Source organism: Mixophyes fleayi, chromosome 6 (genome assembly GCF_038048845.1).
Source record: "Mixophyes fleayi isolate aMixFle1 chromosome 6, aMixFle1.hap1, whole genome shotgun sequence".
NCBI lineage: Eukaryota > Metazoa > Chordata > Amphibia > Anura > Limnodynastidae > Mixophyes > Mixophyes fleayi.
The window spans coordinates 12,467,162-12,488,028 of NC_134407.1; the positions used below are offsets into that span (position 1 = coordinate 12,467,162).

The 20,867-nt window shown below is 43.4% G+C and overlaps 1 protein-coding gene across 9 annotated transcripts in view; it reads right to left on the reverse strand.

Annotated features, from left to right (window-relative positions):
* Nucleotides 1-20,867, reverse strand: part of ATN1 (atrophin 1) — a 320,704-nt gene that overhangs the window by 298,579 nt on the left and 1,258 nt on the right. For 7 of the 9 annotated variants that reach the window (XR_012693312.1, XM_075215809.1, XM_075215810.1 and 4 more), the window contains exon 2: nucleotides 1,770-1,926. Coding sequence is in view for 8 of the 9 variants with exons in the window: in XM_075215809.1 (XP_075071910.1) it covers nucleotides 1,770-1,796 (27 nt within the window). In the remaining variant the exon portion in view is untranslated. Of the gene's footprint in view, nucleotides 1-1,769; nucleotides 1,927-20,867 lie in introns of those variants that run through there. The other 2 variants (XM_075215806.1, XM_075215813.1) reach the window with 2 other exon arrangements.

Here is a 20,867-nt window from a genome sequence, read left to right on the forward strand (position 1 = left end):
CAATCAACTGACTTTATTTAGACACATTGGTTGCTGTCCCACTGGAGCTTACAATTTAATTACAAATCTATTTGCCTTACCACGGGAAATACCTATGTCATTGGTTTGTAGGATGAACCCCATACAACCATGGGAACATAAAACATATAAACTCCATACAGAAACCACCCTGGTGAGAGTATTCCCCAAAGCCTTGTGCCTGAATCATAAATAATCTTCAGCCGATTATTAATATACTGAAATATAGTTACATGCCTCCTCATCTGCTCAGATAATCCATTTTGCAGTAGTTTTGCTGCTTGCAATTTTTCATTTTTCCAATTTTATCAAAGTGGAGTTATTTTTAGGGAACTGAAACCACACACACTTTGCAATCATTTTGGAATTTCTGGTGTTAAATGAGATAAAATTAGCTATTTCTAAGGTGCATCTAATCAAAGCATCTTTCTGTTATCAATCGTCATCTCCTGCTCAGGAATCATATCCTCACTTTTCAAGTGTTTGGGTGCAGAACAACCTGTAGCCAATCAGATAACTGGAATGTTCACAGCAGCACAGAATATTTAATACAATCAGTGTAGTGATCTTGTGGGAGACAGTGAGAACATTGCTGCTTGTGACAGTTACATTATCAGGCTGGGGGAGCGGGATGAAGACAAGGTAAGAACCCACAGACTGAGAGTTAGAGAAAGGAAAGCTCAGGGTCCCAAACAGCACAGTTTTAATGTGTGACCCCCAGATGCCGGGAGACTGTGGAGTCAGACGCACCTCCATATGAAACAATGTTCACATATACAACATTTGTAACTCATCTTTCTGCCTATGCAACTTCAATGAGAGTTTTGCTGTATGGATGACAGAGGACCTGCTTTATAATCATTCTGCAAACACTTAACTTACCAGGCACCACTTACATCTCTATCTCATCAGTGATGTCATCGGTTCTCAGTGATTCGATAGGCTGCATTCTCACAATGGCTGCCTGTGTAGTGTGTAGAGAATGGTACACCTTCTCCATCTCACCCCATACCTCCCACTGGAATCACCCCTGTTCCTGACCTATGAGGTTCTCACTTCCTCCATCTCACCCCATACCTACCTCTGGAATCACCCCTGTTCCTGACCTATGGGGTACTCACTTCCTCCATCTCACCCCATACCTACCTCTGGAATCACCCCTGTTCCTGACCTATGGGGTACTCACTTCCTCCATCTCACCCCATACCTCCCACTGGAATCACCCCCGTCCCTGACCTATGGGGTACTCACTTCCTCCATCTCACCCTATACCTCACTCTGGAATCACCCCCGTCCCTGACCTATGGGGTACTCACTTCCTCCATCTCACCCCATACCTCCCACTGGAATCACCCCCGTTCCCGAGGTACTTACTTCCTCCAACTCACCCCATACCTACCACTGGAATCACCCCTGTTCCTGAGGTATGAGGTTCTCACTTCCTCCATCTCACCCTATACCTCACTCTGGAATCACCCCCGTCCCTGACCTATGGGGTACTCACTTCCTCCATCTCACCCCATACCTCCCTCTGGAATCACCCCCGTTCCCGAGGTACTTACTTCCTCCAACTCACCCCATACCTACCACTGGAATAACCCCTGTTCCTGAGGTATGAGGTTCTCACTTCCTCCATCTCACCCCATACCTCCCTCTGGAATCACCCCTGTTCCTGAGGTATGAGGTTCTCACATCCTCTATCTCACCCTATACCTCCCCCTTTCCCGATTCCTGAGGTATGAGGCACTCACCGAGTCTTTGTTCTGTCGGGTTTTCATATTGCAGGGTGCAGATGCCCCATTTCCCCGCAGGTATCAAAGAACATAAACTGCACTGCGGACAGTGTTGAGAGGGTGGGTGGGGGTTTAAGGGTCGGGAGCGCAATATATCCAGAGAGGGAAATCCTACCTGGGGGGAGAGAGGAATAATTATTATTGAGAATCAAAATATAACTTTCAAATATGTGTCAGTATAATTGGAAACATAAGTATTCTGTACAGTAATTGACAAATCAGCAGAGAACATCAGTTACCTGGGAGACTACAAGCCAATCACAGAGAGCTGTGAACGTTGCAGTGTTCTGTGCACCATTCCTTCCATACTCTATAATGATGCAATATAGAGAAGCTCCACCCCATAAACTTTTTATTTAACATGTCAGCTCCCTGCCATCTAATCCAGCACATTGGGCAGATCAACTTCAGTAATGTAGTTAAATAATTCAGGCCAATGATAGCTAGGATTTGGCATGCATTTATGTTCAAACATGGATTGTTAAAATCACTAAATGTTTTTTTTCTTCTGTGACAGTGTAGAAACAATTACACATTTGTGTGTATAAATTTGTTTAAAAATGTATTGGTTCAATTACATTTAAAATAGTTTAAAAATATATTTGTTCAATTTACATTTCATCATTTATTTATTTATATAGCGCCACTAATTCCGTAGCGCTGTGCAGAGAACTCACTCACATCAGTCCCTGCCCCAATGGAGCTTACAGTCTACTCTACACAGATAAGACCATGGTCGGGAATCGAACTCATGACACCACTGCTGTGAAGCAGAAGTGCTAACCACTGAGCCACCACGCTGCCCACGGCAGTGAGTTCATACATAATGGGGGACATTTATGAAAACTGGCATCTAAGTAACTGCAAAACGGCCTTAGCTCAAAGCAAGAAATCATGTTTACATTCGTATTACTGAATAGTAATACGAAAAAGACCTATTCTGATTGGTTGCCATCGGTCACAGCACATATACCTGAGCACTGTTTTTCATAAGTGCTATAACCTGATTGGTTGTTACGGTAACAACACACTTGTGCAAATTACACAATTGCATTATGTAAGTAGTGATCTGTCTTTCATTTAGAATTAAAGTGGGTCCAGAGATTCCTATCTAATAGAGGGTCCCTAAAAGTTTATCTAATATAAAGGACATTGTTTTAACAATCATACACGTATACAGCAAATAAAATCTCCAAAATACGAGGAACTAAGATATATAGCATTGCATGTATGTAATCTACCTCACTGCCAGCTACTGTCATTGGGGCCATTTCAGATAATAATAGGTGGTTATATATTCATATCAGGCTGCAATAATATTATTGAAACTGAATATTTTCTTTATCTCAAATATATCTAGAGATGATTAGCTCCTGAACTAAAGCGATTTGAGATAAAGGTTTGACCATGTTGTCATAAAATACACAATTGGTGCTTATGTATTGGTATACTCCTGTAATACTGTATAATCAGTGAGTTGTGATGTCATTATGTAGTATTATAAGAAATAACATACCCCTTACTGTAAAATACTGTGGGTATATTACAAGTCAGAGAGGAGATCTGTGTACGGTATAAATCACTGGACTTCAGCCTGATACATTTGTATATGGTCAGTTGAACTGACGAAGACACTTATAATTTACAGTAAGTGGAGCACTGTCCTGTATATAAAACTGTTTTACCATATGCAGTAACCAACAAAGCAACACACTTATATATGTCAAAATATATAGGTGAGAGATATTATATATGCAGGAACCAGTCAGACGATTTTGGAGGTAATACATATAGAAAGAGGGGTCGAAGTGGAAATTTAGTGGCAGTCTGAAAAATGTAATGGGAATGTAAGTAACTGGAATGTGATAGTGTTACAATGGTGACAGAGGTGGTGGTATGACATACCCCCACTGTGTGTGTGTGTATATATATATATATATATATATATATATATATATATATATCTCATCATCATCATAATCAACATTTATTTATATAGCTCCAGCAAATTCCGTAGCGCTTTACAATTGGGAACAAACATTAATAAGACAATACTGGGAAATACATACAGACAGAGAGGTAAGAGAACCCTGCTCGCAAGCTTACAGTCTGTATATATATATATATATATATATATATATTACATACCCCCACTGTATATATATATATCTATATAATGTAAGTGACCGGAATGTGATAGTGACACAACAAAGACAGTAGGAGAAGTGGCGGTATGACATACCACTGTATACACCTCCACTTCTACCACTGTATATATATGTATATATATATATATATATATTACATGCCCCCACTGTATATATATAATGTAAGTGACTGGAATGTAATAGTGACACAATGAAGGCAGTAGTAGAAGTGGCAGTATGACATACCACTGTATACACCCCACTTCTACCACTGTATATATATGTATAATGTAAGTGACTAGAATGTGATAGTGTTACAATGAAGGCAGTAGGAGAAGTAGCAGTATGACATACCACTGTATACACCCCACTTCTACCACTGTATATATATGTATAATGTAAGTGACTAGAATGTGATAGTGTTACAATGAAGGCAGTAGTAGAAGTGGCAGTATGACATACCACTGTATACACCCCACTTCTACCACTATATATATGTATAATGTAAGTGACTGGAATGTGATAGTGTTACAATGAAGGCAGTAGTAGAAGTGGCAGTATGACATACCACTGTATACACCCCACTTCCACCACTGTATATATATGTATAATGTAAGTGGATAGAATGTGATAGTGTTACAATGAAGGCAGTAGGAGAAGTGGCAGTATGACATACCACTGTATACACCTCCACTTCTACCACTGTATATATATGTATAATGTAAGTGACTGGAATGTGATAGTGTTACAATGAAGGCAGTAGTAGAAGTGGCAGTATGACATACCACCGTATACACCCCACTTCTACCACTGTATATATATGTATAATGTTAGTGCCTGGAATGTGATAGTGTTACAATGAAGGCAGTAGAAGAGGTGGCAGTGTAGCAGATCACCATATAGACCACCACACATTTGTACACATACATTAGACCGGAACGAGGGACAATCTAAAAGTGGGGAGGGAGAACTGAATTTGATTTCATCTATACCCAAGAATTCTGTTATTCTAACTGCATTAAATATTCAGAATTTCTGTAAATAAACAATTCAGTTCCAGTCACCCAATAAAGAAGAGCTGGGTCTATCATGGGAGCACTGTCACCCTATATCAGTAACTGTGGTGCATGTATGTTCCTGCTGCATTAGGGACAATCACCTCTACTACATGTTTCTGTACTGAAGAGAATGATCATTAAGTAGGGATCAAACAGAAAATAAGGACATGTTACAGACAGGACTCTGCCTCTCTAGGTCTGTACATTAGTCCTGTACATTAGTCCTGTGCATTAGTCTTGTACATTAGTCTGTACATTTGTCCAGTACATTAGTCTGTACATTTGTCCTGTACATTAGTCTGTACATTAGTCCAGTACATTAGTCCTGTACATTAGTCCTGTACATTAGTCTGTACATTAGTCCTGTACATTAGTCTATACATTAGTCCTGTACATTAGTCCTGTGTATTAGTCTGTACATTAGTCTGTACATTAGTCCTGTACATTAGTCCTGTGCATTAGTCTGTACATTAGTCCTGTACATTAGTCCTGTGTATTAGTCCTGTGCATTAGTCCTGTGCATTAGTCCTGTACATTAGTCCTGTGCAGTCACTGTATACTCACAGCTCAGTGTCACCTCTGCTGACTGCTGGACTGTGCAAGACAGACCCCAGCGTCATGTGACCGAGCAGGGGGCGGGGCTTAGGAGTTACTCTGCTGCAGGTGACCACGTGCTTACTGCTTGCTATATTATTATTCATAGCTTATTGATTGGATTCTGTACAGTGATTGTGATCTACAGCTGAACTACAGAGTGCATTAGTTTCACTTCAGCACCTGACATGCAAGTGACCCTTCCTGGCAGGTAGAGAACCTTTAGCTGAGCAGTGATACCTGGTAAATATGGATATATACCATCCTAACAGCTGGCATCTGGCTGTCACACAAACCTTTACTTTTGTATTATATGTTTATTTTCTCATTTATGTCTCTTTTTTACCTTGTATGTTATTTTTAGTTTTTAATTGCAGTGTCTTAATGCTAAACTAAACAGACTTAAGTTCTATTTGGGCATTCTGTACGTACAGGTTAATAAAATAACTAAAATATACATTAACTGATATCCTGTACTGCCCTGATTGGCCTGTGACAATATATGGTATATGTGTCCATAGCTTTTCTTGGTGGTTTGTGCCTGTATGTTTAATTCTCTTCTGTGCCTATATGCTGTTCTGCTCTAGAGTGCCCATGGACCTGTGCCCATATGCTGCTATTCTCTACACCTCCGTGTGCCTCCATGCTGTGTCCTCATACACTGTCATGCTGTCTTGTGCCCTTATGTAGTTATGTGACCCTGTGCCTGTACACCGCTGTTCTGTGTCTGTATGCTGCTGTGCTGTTTTGTGCCCATATGCAGCTATACTTTCTTGTGCCAATACACTGCTCTGTTGTCCTGTACCCACACACTGTCCTATTCTATGTCTGTACACTACCCTGCTGTCCTGTACCGATACAATGACCTACTGTCCTGTGCCTACACACTGCCCTGCTGTCGTGTGCCAATATGCCATCCCTCTGTCATGTACCCAAACGTGCAGTACTGTCCTATTCTCACTGCCCAGCAGTGTTTATACACTGCTCTGCTGATTTGTGCCCATTCACCGTCCTGTTGTCCTGTGTTCATATGATGTAGTGTCTGTATGCTGCCCGTGCCCACACATTGTCCGTTTATCACTTGCTCCTGTACTTCTTGTATCATATGTGCATACACTGCCCAGTGACCGTACACTGCTCCTGTGCCTAATTACTACCAGGTTATCCTTTGCCCGTATGTTGCCTGGGTATTCTGTCCTATACACTGCCCTGCTGTCTAGTGCCCATATAGTGCCTATTCAGCGCTAATACTCTGCCCTGCTGTGTAGTGCCCATATAGTGCCCATTCAGCACTAATACACTGCCCTGCTGTCTAGTGCCCATATAGTGCCTAATCAGTGCTAATACACTGCCCTGCTGTCTAGTGCCCATATAGTGCCTATTCAGCACTAATACACTGCCCTGCTGTCTAGAGCCCATATAGTGCCTAATCAGTGCTAATACTCTGCCCTGCTGTCTAGTGCCCATATAGTGCCTATTCAGCACTAATACACTGCCCTGCTGTGTAGTGCCCATATAGTGCCTATTCAGCACTAATACACTGCCCTGCTGTCTAGTGCCCATATAGTGCCTATTCAGTGCTAATACACTGCCCTGTTGTCTAGTGCCCATATAGTGCCTAATCAGTGCTAATACTCTGCCCTGCTGTCTAGTGCCCATATAGTGCCTATTCAGCACTAATACACTGCCCTGCTGTCTAGTGCCCATATAGTGCCTATTCAGTGCCAATACACTGCCCTGTTGTCTAGTGCCCATATAGTGCCTATTCAGTGCTAATACACTGCCCTGTTGTCTAGTGCCCATATAGTGTCTATTCAGCACTAATACACTGTCCTGCTGTCTAGTGCCCATATAGTGCCTATTCAGCACTAATACACTGCCCTGTTGTCTAGTGCCCATATAGTGCCTAATCAGTGCTAATACACTGCCCTGCTGTCTAGTGCCCATATAGTGCCTATTCAGCACTAATACACTGCCCTGTTGTCTAGTGTCCATATAGTGCCTATTCAGCACTAATACACTGCCCTGTTGTCTAGTGTCCATATAGTGCCTATTCAGCACTAATACACTGTCCTGTTGTCTAGTGCCCATATAGTGTCTATTCAGTGCTAATACACTGCCCTGTTGTCTAGTGCCCATATAGTGTCTATTCAGTGCTAATACACTGCCCTGTTGTCTAGTGCCCATATAGTGCCTATTCAGTGCTAATACACTGCCCTGCTGTCTAGTGCCCATATAGTGTCTATTCAGCACTAATACACTGTCCTGTTGTCTAGTGCCCATATAGTGCCTAATCAGTGCTAATACTCTGCCCTGCTGTCTAGTGCCCATATAGTGCCTAATCAGTGCTAATACTCTGCCCTGCTGTCTAGTGCCCATATAGTGTCTATTCAGTGCTAATACACTGCCTTGCTGTCTAGTGCCCATATAGTGCCTAATCAGTGCTAATACTCTGCCCTGCTGTCTAGTGCCCATATAGTGCCTAATCAGTGCTAATACTCTGCCCTGCTGTCTAGTGCCCATATAGTGCCTATTCAGTGCTAATACACTGCCCTGCTGTCTAGTGCCCATATAGTGCCTATTCAGTGCTAATACACTGCCCTGCTGTCTAGTGCCCATATAGTGTCTATTCAGTGCTAATACACTGCCTTGCTGTCTAGTGCTCATATAGTGCCTATTCAGCACTAATACACTGCCCTGTTGTCTAGTGTCCATATAGTGTCTATTCAGTGCTAATACACTGCCCTGTTGTCTAGTGCCCATATAGTGCCTATTCAGTGCTAATACACTGCCCTGTTGTCTAGTGCCCATATAGTGCCTATTCAGCACTAATACACTGCCCTGTTGTCTAGTGCTCATATAGTGCCTATTCAGTGCTAATACACTGCCCTGTTGTCTAGTGCCCATATAGTGCCTATTCAGCACTAATACACTGTCCTGCTGTCTAGTGCCCATATAGTGTCTATTCAGTGCTAATACACTGCCCTGTTGTCTAGTGCCCATATAGTGTCTATTCAGTGCTAATACACTGCCCTGTTGTCTAGTGCTCATATAGTGCCTATTCAGTGCTAATACACTGCCCTGTTGTCTAGTGCCCATATAGTGCCTATTCAGCACTAATACACTGCCCTGTTGTCTAGTGCTCATATAGTGCCTATTCAGTGCTAATACATTGCCCTGTTGTCTAGTGCCCATATAGTGCCTATTCAGCACTAATACACTGCCCTGCTGTGTAGTGCCCATATAGTGCCTATTCAGCACTAATACACTGCCCTGTTGTCTAGTGCCCATATAGTGCCTAATCAGTGCTAATACTCTGCCCTGCTGTCTAGTGCCCATATAGTGCCTATTCAGTGCTAATACTCTGCCCTGCTGTCTAGTGCCCATATAGTGCCTATTCAGTGCTAATACACTGCCCTGCTGTCTAGTGCCCATATAATTAGAATTAAAATAAAGCATAAAAAATGGTTTGTTTTCCTGTATTAAATGACAAGTTTAGTACATCTGGTTTCGGCTTTAGTTATATGTGACCTTATTTAATGAAATGTCATATTTGAGATAAAGCCAGAATGCTGAACCCTGTTCCTTCTCCCTCCAGGATCTGGAAACGATTGTAGTGTAGATAAAAGGCTCAGTCTGCTCTATAAATATGTCCTGTCTGCTGTGTCTGTCCCTGGTTCTCTATAGGAACCCACAGCAGAAACTAGATAACTCGGCATCAAACATTCTACAATCAGATTTTTTATTAGATTGAGACTACTGTAGTTTAGTGGGTTCTGATCCTATTTTACAGCCATGGTTCTGTACGGAAAATGTCATTTTTGTGGTTTTATTCTTCAATTCATAGGTAATGTTTAGCAAATGTTCTTTCCCCATTTCACCTCAATATATTACAGCTTATTATTTCTTTATTTGGTGTTACAAAGAAAAGGTTAATTCCTAACGACTTCTACTCGTGCTGCATCCCTACCGCTGTTACCTGTGCTGCATCCCTACCGCTGTTACCCGTGCTGGCAGCACGGTGCTGCATCCCTACCGCTGTTACCCGTGCTGCATCCCTACCGCTGTTACCTGTGCTGCATCCCTACCGCTGTTACCCGTGCTGCATCCCTACCGCTGTTACCTATGATGCATCCCTACCGCTGTTACCTGTGCTGCATCCCTACCGCTGTTACCCGTGCTGCATCCCTACCGCTGTTACCCGTGCTGCATCCCTACCGCTGTTACCTGTGCTGCATCCCTACCGCTGTTACCTGTGCTGCATCCCTACCGCTGTTACCTATGATGCATCCCTACCGCTGTTACCTGTGCTGCATCCCTACCGCTGTTACCTATGATGCATCCCTACCGCTGTTACCCGTGCTGCATCCCTACCGCTGTTACCCGTGCTGCATCCCTACCGCTGTTACCCGTGCTGCATCCCTACCGCTGTTACCTGTGCTGCATCCCTACCGCTGTTACCCGTGCTGCATCCCTACCGCTGTTACCTGTGCTGCATCCCTACCGCTGTTACCCGTGCTGCATCCCTACCGCTGTTACCTGTGCTGCATCCCTACCGCTGTTACCCGTGCTGCATCCCTACCGCTGTTACCTGTGCTGCATCCCTACCGCTGTTACCCGTGCTGCATCCCTACCGCTGTTACCTATGATGCATCCCTACCGCTGTTACCTGTGCTGCATCCCTACCGCTGTTACCCGTGCTGCATCCCTACCGCTGTTACCTGTGCTGCATCCCTACCGCTGTTACCCGTGCTGCATCCCTACCGCTGTTACCCGTGCTGCATCCCTACCGCTGTTACCTGTGCTGCATCCCTACCGCTGTTACCCGTGCTGCATCCCTACCGCTGTTACCTGTGCTGCATCCCTACCGCTGTTACCCGTGCTGCATCCCTACCGCTGTTACCTGTGCTGCATCCCTACCGCTGTTACCCGTGCTGCATCCCTACCGCTGTTACCTATGATGCATCCCTACCGCTGTTACCCGTGCTGCATCCCTACCACTGTTACCTGTGCTGCATCCCTACCGCTGTTACCTATGCTGCATCCCTACCGCTGTTACCCGTGCTGCATCCCTATTGCTGTTACCTATGCTGCATCCCTACCGCTGTTACCCGTGCTGCATCCCTATCACTGTTACCCGTACTGCATCCCTACCGCTGTTACCTGTGCTGCATCCCTACCGCTGTTACCCATGCTGCATCTCTACCACTGTTACCCGTGCTGGCAGTACGGTGCTGCATCCCTATTGCTGTTACCTATGCTGCATCCCTACCGCTGTTACCCGTGCTGCATCCCTACCGCTGTTACCCGTGCTGCATCCCTACCGCTGTTACCTGTGCTGCATCCCTACCACTGTTACCAGTGCTGTATCCCTACCGCTGTTACCTATGCTGCATCCCTACCGCTGTTACCCGTGCTGCATCCCTATCGCTGTTACCCGTACTGCATCCCTACCGCTGTTACCCATGCTGCATCCCTACCGCTGTTACCTGTGCTGCATCCCTACCGCTGTTACCTATGCTGCATCCCTACCGCTGTTACCCGTACTGCATCCCTACCGCTGTTACCTGTGCGGCATCCCTACCGCTGTTACCTGTGCTGCATCCCTACAGCTGTTACCCGTGCTGCATCCCTACCGGTGTTACTCATGCTGCATCTATATAACTGTTACTGATTGTTATTGTAAATATTTCTTTATAAAGCACTAGCATATTCCATAGCGCTTTACAGTTGGAAACAAACAGTAAAAGAAGAAGCCTGAGTATTGTCAGACAGAGAAAGATGTCAGTGGGCGCTGCTCATACGCTAACAGTCTACATGAGGCTAGATGCCACAAATCGTCTCAGCCATATTGCAATGGGAAAACTCTTTGAGGGGCTGTATGATCACACACAGGGTGGGACTGGCCCACCAGGGGACCGGGCTATCCCCCAGTAGGCCCCGACCCTGATTCGCTCCCCTCTTCGTTGGTGGGGGGATTAAGAAAAAAAACCAAACACGTGACCGTGGCGCCGGCTCAGTCCACACTGAATGTCGCGCGTGACATCATCACGCCCAACATTCAGTGAGGAGCGCCGCAGAAGACAGAAGAAAACAAAAGAAAGAAGCAAATAGAAATGGTAAGTGAAGGGGGAGCACAGACAGCATGGCAGAGAGTGAAGGGGGAGCACAGACAGCATGGCAGAGAGTGAAGGGGGAGCACAGACAGCATGGCAGAGAGTGACGGGGGAGCACAGACAGCATGGCAGAGAGTGACGGGGGAGCACAGACAGCATGGCAGAGTGTTAAGGGGGGTCAAAGCAGCATGGCACAGGGTGATGAAGGAAGGGGGGGCAAAAGCAGCATGAAGGGTGCTGTGTGATCATAAGGAGGCACAGCATGTCAATGAAGGAGCACAGTAATGTGTGTGTGATGGCACAGTGGGCTTGTGGCAATGTAATGTGTGTGGCTGGTGGTGGCTAAATAATGGGTGCTATTTTGTTTGTAGGGTGAAGGTGGGGCAATTTAATTTTATAGTGGGGACTATTAATTTAAGATGGGCTGGTTTTGGGGCTATTTATTGAATGTGGGGTGTTGAGTTTTAGGAGCATGAGGTCTATTTATTAAATGTGTATATAAATTATTTAATGGCAGCGACGGTTGTGGGAAATATTTATATTTATTATACGTAAATGCGATTAATTTATTGCAGGGGCTGTCTGGAGGGAGGGAAATATGTTTTTTTAAATGGGAATACTATTACTTTAATGTTGGAGCTGGAGGAAGGCCTAAGTATTAATTGTGGGTCCTATTGATTTAACGCCGGGGTTGGTTGGAAATTTCTAAATGTACCCATTATTTTTTCCAAATAGGGCCCCCAACATTCCAGGATTCAGACAAGCCGCAACTAAAGAAACCAGCAGCCACAGGTGGTAAAAGTGACAAGAACAGGTAGGACAGTCTGTCAAATGTTCTGAGTCTAGTGCAGGCTTGGCTAACCTGTGGAACTCCAGGGGGTAAATGTATCAAGCTGAGAGTTTTCTGGCGGGTTTGAAAAGTGGAGATGTGTCCTATAGCAACCAATCAGATTCTAGCTGTCATTTTGTACTGAATAAATGATAGTTAGAATCTAATTGGTTTTTCAAACCCGCCGTAAAACTCTCAGCTTGATACATTTACCCCCTGGTGTTGTGAAACTACAAGTCCCAGCTTACCCTTCCAGCAATAAGCTGCTATATATTGGCAAAGCATGCTGGGGCTTGTAGTTTCACAACTAGTGGGACAAACCTGATTTTTGGTGACTGTTCTGCCCAATCTAAGGGGCAGGTCAAGACTGTGTACTCTTTATATACACACTGCATTCTTTATATACTACACTATGGTGCTAGCTGTCCTTCGTGGGCTGACCACTCCCCCTCTATTGTGTGGCCACACCCCCTCTGGTGGGCCCCTAGCGTTGCAGTCTCACGGTGGGTCCTTCATGCCCCAGTCCAACACTGATCACACAGCATTGTTATTTGGAGGTCAGAGTGTTGTAATATAGAAAGATAACAAGTAAGATATGCATGAACTGTATAGAGGGGTGGTAATTGGGTAGGATAGCCTAGGTAGGTTAAGAAATCAGTTGGGGTATTTAATAAGCTTGCCAGGGGAGGTGTATTCAGGTCAGGCTTGGGGGTTTAAAGGTTTGGGGAGACTTATTATATTAGGGATGGGACTCCACAGGATGGATGCAGCCTGAAAAAAGTGATTGAGGATGAGAGTTGCAGATCTTTGGCTGAGCGAGTTCGAAATATTTTGAGGCAAATATAGAGATGTATGTTTGTGTTAATGACTTTGTATGTTAGTAGGAGTATTTTATATAGCTCTTAGATCTACGTCTCACCTGCGCCTCTTCTCTCGTAACCACCTCTCACTCCCACCTACAAGACTTCTCCTTTGCTGGACATCTCTGCCACGCCCAATTAGCCTTTCCCCAGGATTCAAACTTTAGATGCTCTCTGAAAACCCATCTCCGATAATACTATTCACACTAATGCACCCTCACTCCTGGTCCCAATCTCCACTCTGTGCCACACTCGCTCCTCTTCCACTTAGAATGTGAGCTCTCTAATGAGCAGGGTCCTCCATACCCTCTGTTTCCATGTCTACATTTATTCTGTCTGCCTTGTATGTCCCTGTTTTATGGATGTCCTGTTTTCATTACTGTACAGCCATGAGGAGCACTGTGGCACCTTACAAGACTACGAAATAATAATTTTCTATTGGATTCTGTAAAGTACAGGCCACCAATGTTGGGACTGGCAGAGTGGTGCAACAGCAGAGGAATGTTTAGCAAGAAAAATCAGCCTAGCTACTGCATTCAAAATGGATTGTAGTGATGAATGTCTGGTTGGGGGAAGACTAGTGAAAAGGGATAACAATAGTCTTATGTGGGAAACAATGGGCTAGATTTACTAAACTGCAGGATTGAAAAAGTGGAGATGTTGCCTATAGCAACCAATCAGATTCTAGTTATCGTTTATTTAGCACACTCTACAAAATGATAGCTAGAATCTGATTGGTTGCTATAGGCAACATCTCCACTTTTTCAAACCCGCAGTTTAGTAAATTTACTCCTTATCGGTGCATGAATTAAAGTTTTTGCAGTGTCTCGCTTGAGATATATGCGTATTGTGCAGATCTTTCATAGATTGATGTAACAAGATTTAGAGACAAATTGGATGTGGAACAAAGGATAGATCTGAGGCAAGGATGACACAATTGGGGGTTAGGGTTTATTATTGTGTTGTCAACAGAAAGATATTTCAGGTAAGTAGCTTCTGTTGAATGGAGGGAGGATTATTAGTTCAGTTTTAAAAACATTCCGTTTGAGGTGTCGAGTGAACATCCTGACTAGAGTGGTAGAAAGACTTTCAGTAACAGGGGTGGGATGGTGAGAGATCCGGAGAGGATAGATAACTTTGGGTGTCATCCACATGGAGGTGACACCAAAAACCCAAAGGAGCTTTTTAGTTTTCCAAGTCAAGTGATACAGATGAAGAGCAGAGGGCCTAGAACAGAGCCTTGTGGTACTCCAAATGATTAAGGAAGCGGAGATGATGGAGATCCAGAGATATGAAGCATTTTGGCAGGTAGAATGAGAACCAGGGGCCTGATTCATTAAGGATCTTAAATGAAGAGGATTCTTATTTCAGTCTCCTGGACAAAACCATGTTACATTGCAAGGGGTGCAACTGAGTGTTCTGTTTTGCACATAAGTTAAATACTGACTGTTTTTTCATGTAGCACACACATATCAACTTTAAATTTCAGTGTACAAATAAGCTATCAAGTATTTGTGTGCTACATGAAAAAAACAGTCAGTATTTAACTTATGTCCAAAACAGAAAACTAGTTTGCACCCCTTGCATTGTAACATGGTTTTGTCCAGGAGACTGAAATAAGAATCCTCTTCACTTAAGATCCTCAATGAATCAGGCCCCAGGATAGGAGAGTATCCTGAAGACCTACAGTCATGGCCAAACATTTTGAGAATGACACAAATATTACTTTTCACAAAGTCTGCTGCCTCAGTTTTTATGATGGCAATTTGCATATACTCCAGAATGTCATGAAGAGTGATCAGATGAATTGCAGTTAATTTCAAAGTCCCTCTTTGCCATGACAATGAACTTTATCCCAAAAACAACATTTCCACTGCATTTCAGCCCTGCCCAAAAGGACCAGCTGACATTAGGTCAGTGAGTCTCTCGTTAACACAGGTGAGAATGTTGACGAGGACAAGGCTGGAGATCACTCTGTCATGCTGATTGAGTTAGAATAACAGACCGGAAGCTTTAAAAGGAGGGTGGTGCTTGAAATCATTGCTCTTCCTTTGTTAACCATGGTTATCTGCAAGGAAACACGTGCAGTCATCATTGCTTTGCACAAAAAGGGCTTCACAGGCAAGGATATTATTGCTAATAAGATTACACCAAAATTAACCATTCATTAAGAACTTCAAGGAGAGGTTCAATAGTTGTGAAGAAGGCTTCAGGGTGCACGAGAACGTCCAGCAAGCGCCAGAACCGTCTCCTAAAGTTGATTCAGCTGCGGGATCGGGGCACCACCAGTGCAGAGCTTGCTCAGGAATGGCAGCAGGCAGGTGTGAGTGCATCTGCACGCACAGTGAGGCGAAGACTTTTTGAGGATGGCCTGGTGTCAAGAAGGCCAGCAAAGAAGCCACTTCCCTCCAGGAAAAACATCAGGGACAGACTGATATTCTACAAAAGGTACAGGGGTTGGACTGCTGAGGACTGGGATCCCCTTTCAGATTGTTTGGGGCATTTGGAAAAACACTTGTCCAGAGAAAGAAAGGTGAGTGCTACCATCGGTTCTGTGTCATGCCAACAGTAAAGCATCCTGAGACCATTCATGTGTGGGGCCGCTTCTCAGCCAAGGGAGTGGGCTCACTCACAATTTTGCCTAAGCACACAGTCATGAATAAAGAATGGTACCAAAACATCCTCCAAGAGCAATTTCTCCCAACCATCCAAGAACAGTTTGGTGACTAACAATGCCTTTTCCAGCATGATGGAGCACCTTGCCATAAGGCAAAAGTGATAACTAAGTGGCTCGGGAATCAAAACATCAAAATTTTGGGTCCATGGCCAGGAAACTCCCCAGACCTTAATCCCATTGAGAACTTGTGGTCAATGCTCAAGACGTGGGTGGACAAACAAAAACCCACAAATTCTAACAAACTCGAAGCATTGATTAGGCAAGAATGAGCGGCCATCAGTCAGTATGTGGCCCAGAAGTTGATTGACAGCATGCCAGGGCGGATTGCAGAGGTCTTCATAAAGAAGGGTCAACACTGCAAACATTGACTCTTTGCATAAACTTAATGTAATTGTCAATAAAAGCCTTTGACTCTTATGAAATGCTTGTAATTTTACGTCAGTATCCCATAGCAACATCTGACAAAAAGGTCTAAAAACACTGAAGCAACAAACTTTGTGAAAACAATATCTGGGTCATTCTCAGAACTTTTGGCCATGACTGTAGTAAGGCAGTATGAGAAGTGAGTGGATGAGGGTGTCAGTGCAGCAGAGAGAGGTCACGGGGAATTAGAAGAGACTAGTGGACTTTAGATTTGGCAGTGATCATATCATTGACCTCCTTAGTGCGGTCTCTGCGGATTGTTGAAAACGAAAGCCTGACGGAAGAGGGTCCTAAAGGTTGTGAAAGGAAAGACGTGAGGAGAGAGTAGGAAAGACTCCCTAGAAGCTTTGAGGAGGCTGAGAGATGAGATATTAATCTGAGAGAGAGTTTGGGTAAGAGTTTGGTTACTCATGCTGCATCCATACAACTGAAATTCATGCTACCACTAAGTTTTTTAAGTATAGCTTACCACACGAATAGTAGAAATGATAAACACCTAGATCTGCGTGCCCAAAACATGTCATTCCTATGTGTGCATCTGTAATATAATTATCTGGCCACTAATGATTCCAAAATATGCTTATTTACTGTTATGTTGGGCAGTACGGTGGCTCAGTGGTTAGCACTTCTGCCTCACAGCACTGGGGTCATGAGTTCGATTCACGACCATGGCCTTATCTGTGTGGAGGTTGTATGTTCTCCCCGTGTTTGCGTGGGTTTCCTCCCACAATACACAAACATACTAGTAGGTTAATTGTCTGTTATCAAATTGACCCTAGTCTGTGTATGTGTTTATATTAGACTAGAATTTAGACTGTAAGCTCTGGGGCAGGGACTGATGTGAGCGAGTTCTCTTTACAGTGCTGCGGAATTAGTGGCGCTATATAAATAAATAAATAAATGATGATGATGTACTAAAACAAGTTAATACTGTAAAGAAACAAATCCCCCTCTAGACCTCAAATACTGAACAGACAGTTTATATAAGTAAATATTTTGCACACCTTTCTAGCACTGCAAACATCCTTACACAAGTCTTCTATCATTTATATGCATATCATAAGAATATTAACATTTTGGTGGATCCCCTCTGACACCCCACCTTTTCCCTATTGTCTTTACACTCATGTTGCATCCATATAATTCCTTATTGTATATCTGTGTCTATCCTTGCAGGTACCTTGTAACAAAACCTTCATTCTACACGCTTAATTGAAACTCATGAGCATCCAAATGGGGAACTTATCGCTGCAGGACTGTTTAAGAACCCAAAATTGAGGCATAGAGCAAGAAGTACGGTTTTTGGTACATTAGTTTTATGGTAAGTAAATAAAAAAAAGTAATTCCATCCTCATTTCAAAAGACTGGAGCGGGCGACAAGCTGAGCTGGGCGTACACCCGTTTGCTTAGCGTAATATATGGAAATTTGTAATGGGCATGACCACAGGAAAAGGTGTACGCCTACGTCAGTATGAAGATTTGGTACTGTGCCTCATTAGCTTAGAGGGGCGGAATGCGTGGGGTGGAAAGGGCCTGTGAGCCGAGGCCGAGCACAGTAAGGGCGCGTTTGTGTAATTGCGACCTGAGGCTGACCCACATGGAGACACATATGCGCCAATCAGTAGCTGTCTCACCTGCGGGTGTCTCACAGCTGGGGCAAATACACACTGATGATGATGATATGATTGGGCAGGACGGTGGCTCAGTGGTTAGCATTTCTGCCTCACAGCGCTGGGGTCATGAGTTCAATTCCCGACCATGGCCTTATCTGTGTGGTGTTTGTATGTTCTCCCCGTGTTTGCGTGGGTTTCCTCCGGGTGCTCCGGTTTCCTCCCACGCTCCAAAAACATACTGGAAGGTTAATTGGCTGCTATCAAAATTTGATCCTAGTCTCTGTCCGTCTTCCTCTCTGTCTGTGTCTCTGTCAGTGTGTGTATATTAGGGAATTTAGACTGTAAGCTCCAATGGGGCAGGGACTGATGAAAATGAGTTCTCTGTACAGCGCTGCGGAATCAGTGGCGCTATATAAATAAATGGTGACGATGATGATGATGATATGATAGTGTGGAAGTATTTTTTATTTAAATTGTTTGCTACTTTCATTCATATACAAGAAGGACGATTATATATGCTGTATTACAGAGGGTTGTTTATTTAAATCAAACCTAATAGTGAATGCGTTTTCCACTTTCAAAACTAACATTAACAAACTTTTCTTGTGCGTATGGCCTGATTGGGTGTCAGAGTATCAGAGTATACGTATGCCTGACGTAATCCTGGCGCGTATGTTACTGGTGCAGACGGATCATGAGATCCCACCGAGCATGGCTGAAATATGCCGTTATTATTATTACTATGTGCAGATTTTTACAGCTTATTCTTTTGACACATATACCTCCAACTTAGCATAAGCCCCAGTGTGATCAGGTCGGGTGAATTGGCCTTCTGTAACTGCATTTACCCCGTCATTCCATATGTGGTCCAAAATACCAGCACACCTAGATTTTGATTGGGCATAATGAAAAATGAGATCGACCAATGACCGTGGTCGGTGTATGTGCGTCCATCGTCTGGTCTCACTGCCAGGGCCCCAAATTATGTCGTCACACAGCCTGATATTCCCTCTGATCTCATCTGATCCCATGTAAGGCCATAGTCTACTATCATTTATACATATAACACCCTTCTCTATATAAAACAGTGATAGGCAACCTGGTACACCTCAGGGGCCACAAAGGCCGGCCCTCTTACCTTCAAAAGGGCCGCACATCACCCTTAATCTCAATAATAAGATAAAACAATATATTTATTCAAAGAAAGTTTCACCTATCTGTAATAGGCATTATATACATGTGTTACACGCTATAACACACAAGTATTAAGCAGGAAAGAGCTGGGGGCCGCAGGGGAAGGCTCGGGGGGCTGCCTGTTGCTCATTACGGATACAAACTCTGCTAAAAATCACAACCAAAAAAACACCAATTGCACCAACCATTTTAAGGCAGAAATGGGAAATAGTAATAGTATGTTTAATCGTTAACATAAGTTTTGTTACCGCTGTAAATAGATGATTTACTAACAAAGTACAAATGTGCATAATGCACAGGAACCAATCTAAACCTTGCTTCCATGGGAGATCATTATGACAACTGGTGCAGGAAGAAAAGGTGGTGTTGACCATAGCAACCAATGAGATTATAGCTGTCATTGTTGTAGTGCCATTTAGAAAATGAAAGTAAACACCTGATTGGTTGCTATGGGAAACACCCCCCCATTGTCTAACTTTAAGTTAGTCAATGCCACTTGGTTGCTACGAGTTGTTGGATTCTTGCACTTTGGGCGTGAGGTCGAGTGAGACGTAATTAGCGCCGAAAACATCTGTCTGTAAATATAGTGTATTTACAAGGTGGTGGGCATCTCGGGACACCTCCAGCTCCGCACCTGTAGCGTACACACCAGGTTTACGCCAGAGGGTAAATGTATCAAGCTGAGAGTTTTCCGGCGGGTTTGAAAGTGGAGATGTTGCCTATAGCGACCAATCAGATTCTAGCTGTCATTTTGTAGAATGTACTAAATAAATAATAGCTAGAATCTGATTGGTTTTTCAAACCCGCCGGAAAACTCTCAGCTTGATACATTTACTCCCAGGTGTACATTCATCTACATACACACAACCAGGTCAAGAAAAGTTTGTCAATATTTGTTATGACAGCAAAAAAACACATTCGCTATTAGGCTTGTTGTAATACAGCATATATAATACTCCTTCTCGCGACAAATGAAAGTAGCACACAAAAAAATAATTCCTATAATATATGTACAATCAATGCAGAAAGCACCTATCAGCTTCAGAGGGGAATTCACAATCGGCCAATCAGAAGTGGCGAGCTACTCTGGGCATTCGCAGTACAAAACTCCGCATCCGGCCCTTTGTGCGTAACTAACCCCAACTTTCTGGCCTATCATAGCAGCTGGTATAAACATTATAGCAAACAAAATTATATATATATATATATATATATATATATATATATATATATATATATATATATATATATACATATAATGAAACATGCATCATTACCATGGTTTTGTGGTCTGTGTAATTCCATTAGGAACTTATGACAGTAAATTCTGGCAGGTATGACCACAGACTGAAAACCACCAAATGCAACATTACTATACATGTAACAGTTTGAAAAGTTTGTTACTGTTTTGAGATCCAGAAAATAAAACATTGTATCATATACAACCTCTATGGAAGAAAAATGTTATATCCACTGCAAAGTACATAGGGAACATTTAGAAACTTTTCTCCGGTAATCTAAATAGACCATTACTGTAAATCATGA